This window comes from Taudactylus pleione, unplaced genomic scaffold, assembly GCF_031769625.1.
Source record: "Taudactylus pleione unplaced genomic scaffold, aTauple2 ptg000345l, whole genome shotgun sequence".
In the NCBI taxonomy this organism is placed as follows: domain Eukaryota; kingdom Metazoa; phylum Chordata; class Amphibia; order Anura; family Myobatrachidae; genus Taudactylus; species Taudactylus pleione.
The window spans coordinates 2,764,709-2,778,231 of record NW_028284746.1 but is presented as its reverse complement, the minus strand read 5'-3'; the positions used below and the strand labels follow the sequence as shown (position 1 = coordinate 2,778,231).

At 47.6% G+C, this 13,523-nt stretch overlaps 2 protein-coding genes across 3 annotated transcripts in view; one reads left to right on the top strand and one right to left on the bottom strand.

Annotated features, from left to right (window-relative positions):
• SREK1IP1 (SREK1 interacting protein 1) overlaps positions 1-3,037 on the bottom strand; it is a 99,785-nt gene extending 96,748 nt beyond the window's left edge. The window contains exon 1 of the mRNA XM_088444063.1: positions 2,902-3,037. Coding sequence (XP_088300189.1) covers positions 2,902-2,914 — 13 coding nt within the window. The 5' untranslated portion in view covers positions 2,915-3,037. The remainder of the gene's footprint in view (positions 1-2,901) is intronic.
• Positions 3,038-3,108: 71 nt separating this feature from the next.
• Positions 3,109-13,523, top strand: part of CWC27 (CWC27 spliceosome associated cyclophilin) — a 261,740-nt gene continuing 251,325 nt past the window's right edge. Inside the window, exons 1-2 of one of the 2 annotated variants that reach the window (XM_088444062.1) lie at positions 3,109-3,379; positions 6,883-6,979. In XM_088444062.1, coding sequence (XP_088300188.1) covers positions 3,338-3,379; positions 6,883-6,979 — 139 coding nt within the window. In that variant the 5' untranslated portion in view covers positions 3,109-3,337. The remainder of the gene's footprint in view (positions 3,380-6,882; positions 6,980-13,523) is intronic. The other variant, XM_088444061.1, reaches the window with a different exon arrangement.

Below are 13,523 nucleotides of genomic sequence, written 5' to 3'. Positions count from 1 at the left end.
AAATGCCGGTGCCAGCAGCGAAAGCTCGTGAACAGAGCAACAATTGAATTGCTCCGTCGGGTGCCCGGCACTGACAGCCGCCGGTGCCAACATTTGAATCACCCCCAGAGAGCATTTACTACCACTAAGAGTTACCCATGCATAATAAGCTGCTGGGAAAATGCATAAAGCTGCAGGACAGACAGCTGGGTGAGAGCTGCTCAGACAGGATGGCAGCATCTATGAGGTTACTCACCTGGCACAGCCATGGAAAAGATGACCACAACCGGTCGTCTACACATTACACCACAATTACAAGCATCGCCACTACCTGTTCCCCAGAGATACTGAGGTGAGAAATTGCAAGCACTCAGGGCCTAATTCAGACCCGCTCGCGAGCGCTCGCAAGTGGGTCGATGTTAGCCCAGTGTGCATGATGGAGGCGGCTCCGTCGTGCACATGTGCGAGACCCGGATAGCAACGGGCAAGCCGTCACTATGGGTCTCGCTACAAAGGGGGCGTGCTGTCGATGGTGAGTGACAGCACGCCCCCTTTGGTGGGCGTGGCTGCCCAGACAGAGGCGTTCCCATGGGACCGCCTACCGTCTGGGGCCGGCCCCACTGACATCACAAGTGATGTCAGTGGGAGTGCTCTCGGCTCTGATAGAGCCAAAAGCACTCCAGGGCTTGCGGCAACGAGACCCTACCACAAAGGTCTCGTCGCAAGCCCGATGGTCGCAATGGTCTTGACCATCGCGACCATCTTTGTGGCCGCTCGCTATAGCTGTGGGTGGTCACCCACAGCTAAGCGAGCGGCCTGGAGGCCGCTCTAAAATTCAGAGGGGCGGCCCTGATTCAGTTGGTCAAGACCATCAGATGGTCAAGACCATCGCGACCATCTTTTTGGCCGCTCGCTATAGCCGTCCCTCCGCTCTAAAATTCAGAGGGACGGCCCTGATTCAGAGCGAGAGCGCTGTCAGAGCGTCCGGCTCTGAATCAGGGCCTCAGTTTCTGGCAGATTCATTTAGGCAGTGCATCAAGAATTGAACTAGGGGAGTGGTTATGTAGGTATTCCTTTATACTGCAATACTGGTCGCGATTGTTTAAAATAAGCCAAAAATCTTTTCTTTTTTTTTTTTTAAACATACTGAAATGCTTTTGTTTTGCTAGGCCAATTTAGATTAAGGGATTTTTGACCCCTTCCACGCATTATAATACTACTGGATTAAAACAATGGCCATCTCCCAGGCTATTCCATTTCCTCCACTGTCTCGGTTCAGGAGACACGACCTCTGCTATGAAGAAAGGTAGATGAGCTTTTTGGCTGGCCAGGTTGGAGGCCGCGCTGTGATGTCATCGCGCCTCTGTGCTGTACAGGCTCCAGCAGCCCAAGAGGACACAGCACAGAGCACTCTTCACCAACACTTTGGTCTCCCTGTAATTTTTTGCACTTGTAGCCTGTTTGTAAGTTCTTGCTTGTTTTATCTGGACAAATTACACTATTTATAGTCAATAGGTTATCAAATTGGGTTTTTGGTTTCCAACTCAATTTCTCCTTACATACTGGTGACACAAATCCGGTGTCTCTATGCATTTCAAATCACTCTGAAAACCTAGATTTACTGACTCCAACAGACTCAGCAATACCTAAACAGTGTGCCGTCCTTTCTGTCTAGCCCAACCATTTACCACCATAGAAGAGACCTTTACTTCGCCACAATGCACCGTATGTATACAATTTTTCCTAAACCAATGTTTATTTTAATTTACAATACTCTATAAGAGGAAGAAATAGGGATCCATCGTCAGGGTGCAATCAAATTGTTGCAGAGTTACCACCATTGCAACATGCTTTGCGATGACGGCAACAAAAGCTTCTAAACCATTCAATGACTTAACTATGAATGGAGAAGGTGTGCGCATGGGCAGAAGGCAGAGCTGGAATGTGCACGTGCAAAAGAGCACTAATGTCTCTACCTGTGGTGTATTACATCCCCACACACGGGGAGAACACACATCTGAAGGAAGCACGTGACGTTGGCGACCATCACAATCCAGGCACCCAATGGCAAAAGCATTTATAAATGGATATGGTGCCAGCACAGTGCTATACCTGCTTCTTATGGTGCATACACAGTCAGATTTTTATTCAGATCTGAACGATAACGATTTAAAAAATCGTTCAATCGTTCATATCTGAAAGAAAAATGTGACATGTGTCCCTGCAACGATGAACGATGTGCGTTCCCGTTTGTCAGATAACAATATCTGACATCTGATGTGTTTGCAGTCAGTTTTGTACGATTTCCATTCAGTTTAATAGGCTGAAATCGTTTAACCATTTGCAAATCGTTCAATCATACATCTGACAAATCTGACCGTGTGTATGCACCATATCCGATGTGGAGCATACTCATGCACTCGCCTAGAGAGGATACACTCAGAAACAATTGGCTGCAAACTATACCCTTAGGGGTCAATCCTATTATGTGCGAGTCGTGTTGCAACGGACCAGCACCTCGCACCCTTCGAGGCCCGCTCCGACCCCGAATTAGCTGAATTATGCTGAGAGCCCTATGGGTCTGGGAGCAAAATTGAGTGAATCTGGGCTGCCATAAAGTGCGGCCATTGCCACGAGGGCTCACGCTGGCGAGATCATCGCGGCTAATAGGATTGACCCCATAGAGCATTTACTATTACACAAACATCATCATCATCATCATAATAATAATATTATGAGCCACCCAAACATCATCATAATAATAATAATAATAATAAGAGTCACCCATACATAATAATAATAAGCTGCTGGGAACGTGCATGGAGCTGCAGGATTAGGGAGACTCTCAGTAACTTACAGACAGAGGGGTGAGAGCATGTGTAGCTGCCCACACAAGATTGCAGCATCTATGGGGTTACTCACCTGGCACAGCCATGGAGAGGAAAGCCACGACCGGTCAGCTACACACACCTTACACCACAAATACAAGTATCGCCACCGTAACTGCTCCCTCAGGGATGCAAGGGGGGGGGGAGGAATTACATGGACTCAGTTTCCGGCGGATTCATTTAGGCAGAGCACCTCAGGCAGAACCAAGAATTAGGTGGGGGGGGGGGACAGTGAACTTATGAATGGTGACGCTGGTGTTCCTGTATACAGCACAATCGGTCGTGATGGGACGAAATAAGATAGAATCGATATATTTTTTTTAATATGCTGAAATGTATTTGTTCCGCTAGGCTAATTTAGATTGACGTATATTTGACCCCATCCCCTCCGCGCTGGCTATCGAGTGGTACGGTCCGGACTGTCCAGTGCTGCACGCGACAGTTTGTTTTCAAGGAAGAACTGATAGAAAATGAGCAACATCTACATCCAGGAGCCGCCCACCAACGGCAAGGTGCGGGGGTGACCATAGGGGGGGCTCCTCCAAGGGAGGGGGTTATTGTGGGTGGGGGGGATCCAGCAATACAGAGCAATGGTATCACTACACCTGGGTGATGGGAGGGAGATGTAGGGCACACTGTCTTGCAGTGTCTTCTGCTCTCTTTATATTGGAAGAGGGTAAAAGCCTGAAACATAGTAAATGCATTGAAAAAGCCGGAAATCCAAAGTAAATGTATTAGAAAAGCCGGAAATCCAGAGTAAATGTATTAGAAAAGCCAGAAATCATATTGCAAGTATCGAAAAAGCCGGAAATCCAGAGTAAATGTATTAGAAAAGCCCGAAATCATATTACATGTATTGAAAAAGCCGGAATTCCATAGTACATGTATTAGAAAAGCCGGAAATCCATAGTAAATGTATTAGAAAAGCCGGAAAGCCATAGTAAATGTATTAGAAAAGCCGGAAATCATAGTAAATGTATTAGAAAAGCCGAAAAGCTATAGTAAATGTATTAGAAAAGCCGGAAAGCCATAGTAAATGTATGATTGCTGGCTTTTTCAATGCATTTACTATAATTTCCAGCTTTTTTAATGCACTTTACTATGATTTCCGGGTTTTTCAATACATGTAATATGATTTCCGGCTTTTCTCATACATTTACTATGATTTCCGGCTTTTCTCATACAGTTACTATGATTTCCGGCTTTTCTCATACATTTACTATGATTTCCGGCTTTTCTCATACATTTACTATGGATTTCCGGCTTTTCTCATACATTTACTATGATTTCCGGCTTTTCTAATACACTTTACATTGTTTCCGGCTTTTTCAATGCGGTTACTATGTTTCCGGCTTTTACCCACACCCCTTTATATTCTTTTTGAGCTCCTAATGTTATATTATAGGCTGGCAGTACAAGTTGTAGGCAACCAGTGGGTATGGCTGTCAGGACTTGCTGGGACATGTAGTTGTGCATCAGCAGTGAGCCAATAAGTGCCAACTCTCCCTCATTGTCAGGGAGATTCCCTGAAATGGTAGCAATCTCCCTGTCTCCCTAATTGCACCTTACCCCCATTATGAAGCTGTTATATATAAAAAAACCCTCAGATATATACATTCAAATGGGATCATTAGTATAGTTTCCCTGCATTGGTTATAAGGCACAATGATCCCTATGGCTACATGCATTTTCCGAAAAGTATTAGGGGCATATTCAATATGGGAGCGAAAAGTCCGTGCTGGACTTTTCGCTACACATCGGAGGTTTGAGCAGGGATAAAGTTTCAGGCGCGGTCTCGCTTATCCCCGTATTCAATTTAAAAGGTGCGGGATCGGGACCTGGCGAAAAACTGACTGGCGAAATTTCGGGAATTGATCCTGGCACACCCCAAAATATGTCCTGATATGGGGAATCACTATAATTCTGCATATTGTCGGAATTTTTTAAATAGCCGTGGCAGGTGCATAAGAGCGGCTATGAAGAAGTGGTGAAGAATAGCACTTTGCATTTTTTTTGGGGGAAAAAAAAAACTTCCCATCAAATGGGGTACATCAAATTTGGGGTACAGCAAGCATATTTTTAAGTCCCTAAAGTACATTTTGAAAATTCTTCAAAAATGCACCTGCTGCTACCACCTGCATTGTTTTAAACACCTGCCGCATATTTGGGAACCCCCCCCTACCTGAATTAATTTTGTTAGTAAAAACTTGTTCCCTATATATCTTCTTTTTTTTTTTAACCCCAAAATTAAAATACATTTTTTGGGATGTCCCTATTTTTGATTTAAACTTTTTTTGACAGTTAATTTTAATTGTCTATTCCCAGGGGTGCAGGCTATTTTTTTAAGCCTGCACCCCTAAACCCCAATTCTGCACTTTTTTTCGCCACCTATAGTGTAGTGAAAAGTTATCCCCGTTTTTTACAAAGACTTTTCGCACCGGTGAAAAGTCTTTGTAATTGATTACGGGGATAATTGAAACATGCGAAAATGACGGACTTTTCGCAGCCAAATTGAATACGGCCCTTAGTATGTTTTCATCAACAACTAGATCTTACTAACTACTTTTGGGCTCGTTTACTTTTGGATGCAAATCAATTTTATGGCACACCTCTCAGATGTAACAGTACACGTCCACTTTCCTGCCACGCATATAGATGTTATCAACTTGCCAACTGAGGAACGATTACAACATCGTAGTCGTTCCTCATATTGTAGGCACCCACACTGAATGATATGTCGTGCAGTGCAGGTACCCTCCCTCATCCCCGAACATGCCCAATCTGTCATTATCGGCAGATTGATCGTCATGTTCAGGCGATCATTGATGTCGGAAACTACCAGCGGGAGCGCGCATCACTGTTAATTTCCGACATTATATGCACGATTAATGAGCGATTGAACGATTACGATGTCATAATTGTTCAATCGCTCTGTTTAATCGGCAAGTGGATACGCAGCTTCACTTTCACAATCTCCCTGAAATGCTTTTTCAAAAGTAGGCAAGGGTGAGTGAGACAGCCTGGCAAAGTGTATCCGCACCTAATCACTGTTTTTTGGGAGTTCATGCTGGGGATAGTGCTATGTGAGGATTTGCTGGGACGTGTATTTCCACGTATTGTTCCTATGTACAACACTGCAGATTATTTGTAGCATCTTTTGAATAAAAGATAATAATAATAATAATAGGAGCTGAAAAGCAACAGGTCGCCAAAGGCCTCTCAATGGTTCATAAAACTGTGTGTGATCCTCTAAGTTAGATTGTACATAACAGGAATGCCCATTGATGAAGCTTAATGAAGAAGACTGCCCTGATAAAATCTTTCGGAATGCAGAGATCAATGCAAGGACTAGATTGATGTAAAATAATGTAACTAATATGATCAACATTTTCCCTGTGGAGCTCTTTCGTACTACACTCATACTGAAAACAGAACTGTCCTGTATAAAACTCCCTACATATAACACTACGGCCATTTCTAGTTTACATATTGCAATTCAGTCTGTGTAGCAAATCACATTCTTTGACCTTACCGATAGGCAGACTGGTTGTGTGTTTATTCAATAAACAAAAAAATCTACAGTATGTTCATTTAACATAACATGTTCACTTTCAACTAACTTGCTGTCTCTTTATAAGTTTTGCTGTAAACTAATAAAGAAATACATAACTGTCTATTGTTATCATTCAGTTACAGCTAACTCCCTGTAACTGTGGTGTTTAATAACTGCACTTTTAAGGGATCTGGACAGAGGCTAAATGGGGAGAATCCCATAGAGACATTGATTACGGTTAATAGAAAATGAATGGATGTACAGGCCACTGGGAAGATCTGTGTTATGCGATGATACATAGAATAACAATGACAGATGGAAGTGTAATTGCTATAGTAGAAATGCTGTTTGCTGAAGGTTAAGTTATACAGAACAAGGAAAGTATCCCTGAAATGTTTATGCTGTATGTCCTTTGTCTTTACTTATTACTAACTTCATACAATAATAACGCTTGTATCCTAGGTTTTATTGAAAACGACAGCTGGAGACATTGACATCGAGTTATGGTCAAAAGAAGCCCCTAAAGCTTGCAGGAACTTTGTCCAACTTTGTTTAGAAGGTAGGAAAATGTGTGGTGAGACATCGAAGTCAGTGGTTCCCAAACTCTGTCCTCAGGGCACCCTAACAGTCCAGGTTTTAAGGATCTCTGTGCTTAAGCACAAGTGACTGAATTAGTGCCTCAGTCAATTTGATTATACCATCTATGCACAAGCATGGATATCCTTAAAACCTGAACTGTTAAGCTGGGTACACCTTGAACGACTTGCAAACAATGCGGTGTCGTCAAAGATTTCCCCGGAACTCCTGGACTAACGATATAATGCATACACACTGTACAATTTTACCAAAGACCAAACAATATATCGTTCATCGTTAACTATTTCCAAATCGTTAGATCGTTAATAATATTTCTTCCACAGCCACAGGGGACACTGGAACTCAGTACTGTGGGTATAGGCGGGGTGTAGAGAGGAGCTGGCACTTTAAGAACTTAATAAGTGTGACTGGCTCCTCCCCCCTCATCCCCAGTCAAGAATTGTGCCTTGAGGGAGTCGGTTCCCTGGGCATCAGCTTAGGCAAAATCTTTATTTTTTTTCTTAGTTCCTTTTACATTGAGGACACAGGCAGACTTTTAGCCCCTGTCTGCCTGCGCCGTTGGAGCTTGCCGGAGGGACCCGCTGCCTGCAGCAAGTGTCCGGGTCCCAGCACATCAGTGCTGCTGGGACCTGCCACAGCTGCTCGCGGATGGGTCCAGATGCCCCCTCACTGCTGCACTCATTTCCTTCACTTCAGAGGTGGGTTAGTCAGGGGAAGCACGCATCTCCCTTTCTCCCGTGTGCAGTTCCGTGCAGCACGCCAGGTCAGCATCTCCTGCCTGCAGTCACTGCTGATTTCTGGGCCTGGACTGATAGCCCGGGGTTATCCCCAGAACCCCTGGCCGGTGGGTGCCGGGTTGACTGTGTATAGTGTGGTGTAAAGAATAGATGAACTAATATTGTCTTTTGTCAGTAGTGGGAACCATTCATTGGCTGAGAGAGGCGGAGGCTCGCCTCTCTCAGCCAATGAACGCTCAGCCCAGTCATTTCTATAGAAAAATGCAGCGGCTGAGCTGTCATTCTGGAAGTACAGTCCTTAGAGTACAGTACTGAGTTCGTGGGTTGTGACCTTTTGTTTTAAGAAGACTCGATGCCTACATGGAAAAGAGGACGTGTCCAGGGATTGTAGGGGAGTATGTGGGAGTGTAATAAAGTTTTACTTTCACGTTCACCAAGTACCAGAATGCGGGGGAGGTTTGCTGGGACCTGTAGTTCTCCAGCAATAGACCATATTAGTTCATCTATTTTATACACCACACTATACACAATCAACCTGGCACCCACCGGCCAGGGCTGCTGGGGATATCCCCAGGTTATCAGCCCAGGCCTGGGGTGCCCTGGAGAGGGGGACCCCTTTATTGGGGAGTTCCCCCACATCCCCAGAGATCCCTGGCTTGGGCTGACTAGCCGTCAGGTGTAATGCTTTGGCCGGGGGGCCCAGTTCCTCTGGCTGTGGCATTACATCCCCGCTAGAAAGAGTCAGGTGCTGGTTATGGAAAGTACAGGGGACACCTACTCATTTTGACCCCTGTATTCTCAAAACCAGGTCCGGCTCGCTGAGCTCAGTGCTGGTTGTGCTAAATACAGGGGACCCCTACGTCTTTTTTACCACATATTTACACAGCTTTTAGGGGGGACCCCCATGTCATTTTTTTCTACTTCAGGTTCCATAGGGTATCCACAGGATACCTTGGGGTATAGGCGATGGCGGCAGACATCCAGGCACCACAGAGTTAAAAACTTCTCCATCCTCCCAGGATGCACTGGGGTCCCTCTCCTATACCCCGCCCCCGAGCCTCAGGCACTCAGTTTTCGTCGGTACCTGGCCGAAGTCGGATACACCGTACAGAGTGGGGGTCTTGGTCTGCAGGCCCCTGAAGTTCTTCAATGCAGCTGTGGCTGCACATCTAACGAGCAGACAACATGGACAGTCTGTACTGACGTCCATGTCGTCGCTCCTACACCCCGCTGGTACCAGAACGCCGGTACTGATCCGGGGATGCTGGTGGGTGACTGGGGTCACAGCTAGCGGTGGCCCCGGTTGCCCGGACTGTGGCCGGATTTACGGGGGTTCAGGTAAGCGACAAGGTCCCGCGGTGGGTCCCAGCCGAATAGCACAGTCCTTAGTCCCCAGACAGGGGGCTCCCTGGGGACTGGCTGCAGTGTGGAACCAGGCTACTGATCCCTGCGCTTTCCACTACCCCCTGGGACTGAGGACTGGACAGAAACAGTAAATGTCCAGCGTCCCAGGGGTTAAATGCATGCCAGGGGAGCGCACTTTCCCTGCTAAGCAGCCAGCGCCTCCCCCGCTGCACACGGCCTCTCCACAAGGTGGTTAGGCATCTGCATGTGCTCCGCCCCCAGACCAGCCCTCCCTCTGCTCCTCGGTGGCCATTTTAATACATGTGGGAAACGCTGCTGGGTCCCCCTGCATACCTCTCCTCCGGTGCAAGGTCAGTGTATGCAGCGCTGTTTCCTACCAGGCTGAGGTCTGGTTAGTTGATGAAGCGCAGGTACTGCAGGGTTTTCAATATTCTGCACTGTATGTGACTTTGGGCTAGCGCTGCTGTCTGGTACTTTCACATACTGTCAGCTATTCTCTGCTAACAAGCCTGTGCGATGTTGCAAGGGGGATTTATACCTCACTATACAACTTGTTGTGAAGTGCGGTGGTCACATACAGCTCCGGGTCACACACTCAGTATGTCTGACAGTGAGCACGATTTCCCCATTCCGCCTAAGTGTACTGTATGCAAGGTACCATTGGCAGAGGGTGATGGTAACTCTGATGGATGATGTAAGGCGTGCCTGCGGTTGGCATGGCCGTTTTCTGTCACTACACCTGTGCAGGAGCTACCATGGACTTGTTTTGCTACGGCACTTACTATCCTGGTGGGCCAGTTAACGACAACCCCCACGTTTCCCCAGATGGGCGTCTCACAGCAGTCTATGGTGTCGTCCCCTATGCAGGGGTTTCCCAAACAGTTAATAGTACCTCAGAGTTTCCCGTTGTCACCCCCTCAGGTCATCCATGAACCTGAGTGGGCTAATTCACTGTCTACCTCAGTACAACAGCTGTCCGAGGTGTTACAGGGCGATTCTTCTGTGCGGGCGCAGAAGCGTCAGCTGCAACCTCATCAAGATCAGGATGCTGTGACGACAGATGATGGCTCATACGTGCGGTGTGCACGGCCTTGGTTATTGAGGATGACGCTACTCCTGTAGCGAAAATCAAAATATGCCCTTTTCAAGGATATTAAAAGTGATGCTACGGTGTTTCCCCTATCTGATCAGCTAGTGGATCATTTAGAGAAGGCGTGGAAAACGCTGGGTAAGCGTTACCTGCCCCCTAGACGTTTTGCGGTGGCCTTTTAAAGATAATTATTTTGCAAAATGGGATAACCCGCCACAAGTGGATTCACACGTCTAGTAAAGAGTGCTATGTTGCCTATGCCCTCTATGTCCTCCTTAAAGGATCCAATGGATCGCAGGGTAGAAATATGTTTGAAAATGATTTATTCCCTTGCAGGAGGCGTGTCCAGACCGGCTTTGGCTGTGTGCTGGGTGGCAAGAGCTATGGAGCACTGGGCTGATACCTTGGAGGCATCCTTGGACCCAGACTCGTCACCTGAACAGGTGGAGTTGGTGGGTAATTTAAGGGACTCAGCTACCTACATTAATGAGGCAGCTTTAGATATGGGCCTCATGGCGTCCAAGATCTCCTTGGCAGCAGTGGCAGCTCGTCGTATCCTGTGGCTGCGTTCTTGGAAGGCGGATGCTGATTCCAAAAAGGGTTTGGAGGGATTACCCTTAAATGGAGAAGTGCTATTTGCCCCTGATCTAGACAAAATTGTGGCTACTTTCGGCAGCAGCTAAGTCTGCGTGTCTGTCTTCCACTACTGTCCCATCAGGAGCGGGTACTTCATCCTTTCGGCCCTACAGAACGCAGAACAGACCCAGGGTACAGTCCTTTCCTAGGAGGACTGCCGCCAAGAAACCTACAAAGCCCAGGAAGCAGGCCTGGAGTACCAGACGTCCCACTCCCAAGTCCGATGACAAACCTTCGGCCTGACGGGACGGGCCTCTCTTTGGGGGACCTCAAAGTGGGAGGCCGACTTCTGAAATTCGCCCAAAGCTGGTGTCTGACCACTTCAGACACATGGGTCAGAGAAGTGGTCTCTCAGGGGTATGCCCTCTCCTTCCGCAGGAGGCCTCCCAGCCGTTTTTTCACCACGGGCCTTTCGTCCAATCAGGACAAGGCCCGGGAACTCAAGTAGGTAGTACACTCGATGCTCCAGAATGGAGTTATAGTGCCAGTTCCTTTGTCTCAGAAGAGATTGGGGTTTTACTCCAATCTTTTTCTGGTGCAGAAACCCAATGGGTCCTACCGGCCAATACTCAACCTCAAAGCCCTCAACAAATTTCTGAGGGTTCCTCGGTTCAGGATGGAGACCCTGCGTTCCATTATTTTAGCAATGGAACCTGGGGATTTCATGGTGTCGCTGGATATTCAGGATGCTTACCTGCATATCCCTATTGTCCCAGCATACCAGTGCTTCCTCAGATTTGCAGTGGTCAAGGACCACTTCCAGTTTCAGGCTCTGCCCTTTCGGTCTGGCTACAGCACCTCGGGTGTTCACCAAGGTTATGGCCGTCATGGCAGCCCACCTGCGGTTGCAGGGAGTCCGCCTGTTACCTTACCTGGTCGATCTCCTGTTACTGGCAGAGTCCTCAGAGAAACTTCAGCAACATCTGCAACTAACAGTCTCTGTATTGCAGTCTCTCGGCTGGCTGATTAATTGGAAGAAGTCCTCCCTGGTACCATCAAAGAGGATGCTCCATCTAGGAGCTCTGTTGGATTCCCAACATCAGAGGATCTTGGTGACGGGAGAAAAGATCTCTGCGTTACAGGCAAAGGTCCGTCTTTGCCTGCAGAGTCGCCGGGTGTCTATTCACTCGGCAATGAGGTTACTGGGATCCATGGTATCCATATTCGACATGGTGGAGTTTGCCCAGTTTCACTTGAGACCTCTGCAGAAGCTGATCCTCTCCAGATGGAATGGTTCGCCCCAAAGGATAAAGACAGAGACTATGGTGCTTTCCCCGGAAGTGCGATTATCTCTGGCCTGGTGGATACAGATGACTCACCTGAACAAGGGGCGCCCATTTTGGATCGCAGACTGAGCCCTTCTGACGACGGAGCGGGGAGCGGTGATGGGTCCACACTTCTTTCAGGGAAGGTGGACATCGGTAGCAGCTGCTCTTCCAATAAACATATTGGAACTGCGGGCAGTATTCAAGGCTCCAGCAAGCAAGACAGGTCCTGCAGGGAAAACCTGTGCAGGTACAGTCGGACAACGCCACCATGGTGGCATACATAAACCGTCAAGGAGGGACTCGCAGTCAGGCGGCTCTGACAGAGGTGTCCCGCATTCTAGTATGGGCAGAAAAGCATCTCACCGCAATCAGCAGTGTTCATACCAGGAGTTCTCAACTGGGAAGCAGACTTTCTCAGCAGTCAAGACGTGCATCCAGGAGATTGGTCTCTTCACCAGGAGGTGTGTCAGCTACTGGTGAACAAGTGAGGCCTTCCAGAGATAGATCTCATGGCCTCACGACACAACAACAAACTGCCGATGTTCGGGTCAAGAACAAGAGATGCAAAGGCTTGTCTAGTGGACGCTCTGGCAGTCAAGTGGACCTTCCAGTATGCGTACCTCTTCCCTCCGTTCTCCCTTCTTCCTCGAGTGATACGCAAATTCAAGCAAGAAGGCGGCACGCTACTGCTGATTGCTCCAGCGTGGCCCAGGCGGCACTGGTACACGGATCTTCAGAGTCTCTCAGTGGACACTCCTCTGTTGTTGCCTCAACATCAGGACCTGCTGTCTCAGGGTCCTTGCCTTCATCCGGACCTGAGTCGGCTGTCTTTGACGGCGTGGCTATTGAGACTGCCCTCTTGAGGTCCAGAGGTTTCTCCAGCTCGGTGGTCAACACCGTGCTGAGAGCTCGGAAGCCTTCATCTGCCAACATCTACCATAGAGTGTGGCAGGCTTTCTTCCAGTGGTGTCGCACTAGAGGTTATGCTCCTCAGGTGTTCAAATTGTCCAGGGTTCTGGCCTTCCTACAGGCAGGTTTAGACCAGGGTCTTCGCCTAGCTTCCCTGAAGGTACAGGTGTCTACACTTTCAGTGTGGTTTCATCGTAGGATTGCAATGCTTCCTGATGTCCGCACCTTTATGCAAAGGGTGCTTCTTATTCAGCCTCCCTTTGTCCCAGCTGTGGCACCATGGGATCTGGCTGTGGTCTTGAAGACTCTTCAAGAACCGCCATTTGAACCACTGGGCTCAGTGGATTTGAAATGGCTAACCATTAAGACTGAAAAGCACAAAGAATATTTAAGGTACACCACCCTAGCGCCAATAAAAAGTTATGTAAAAAATGGTACTTATCTTAAATATACCAATTATTTTTGCTTTTATCCTTCCATCTTGAAGGATTGATGTGGAAA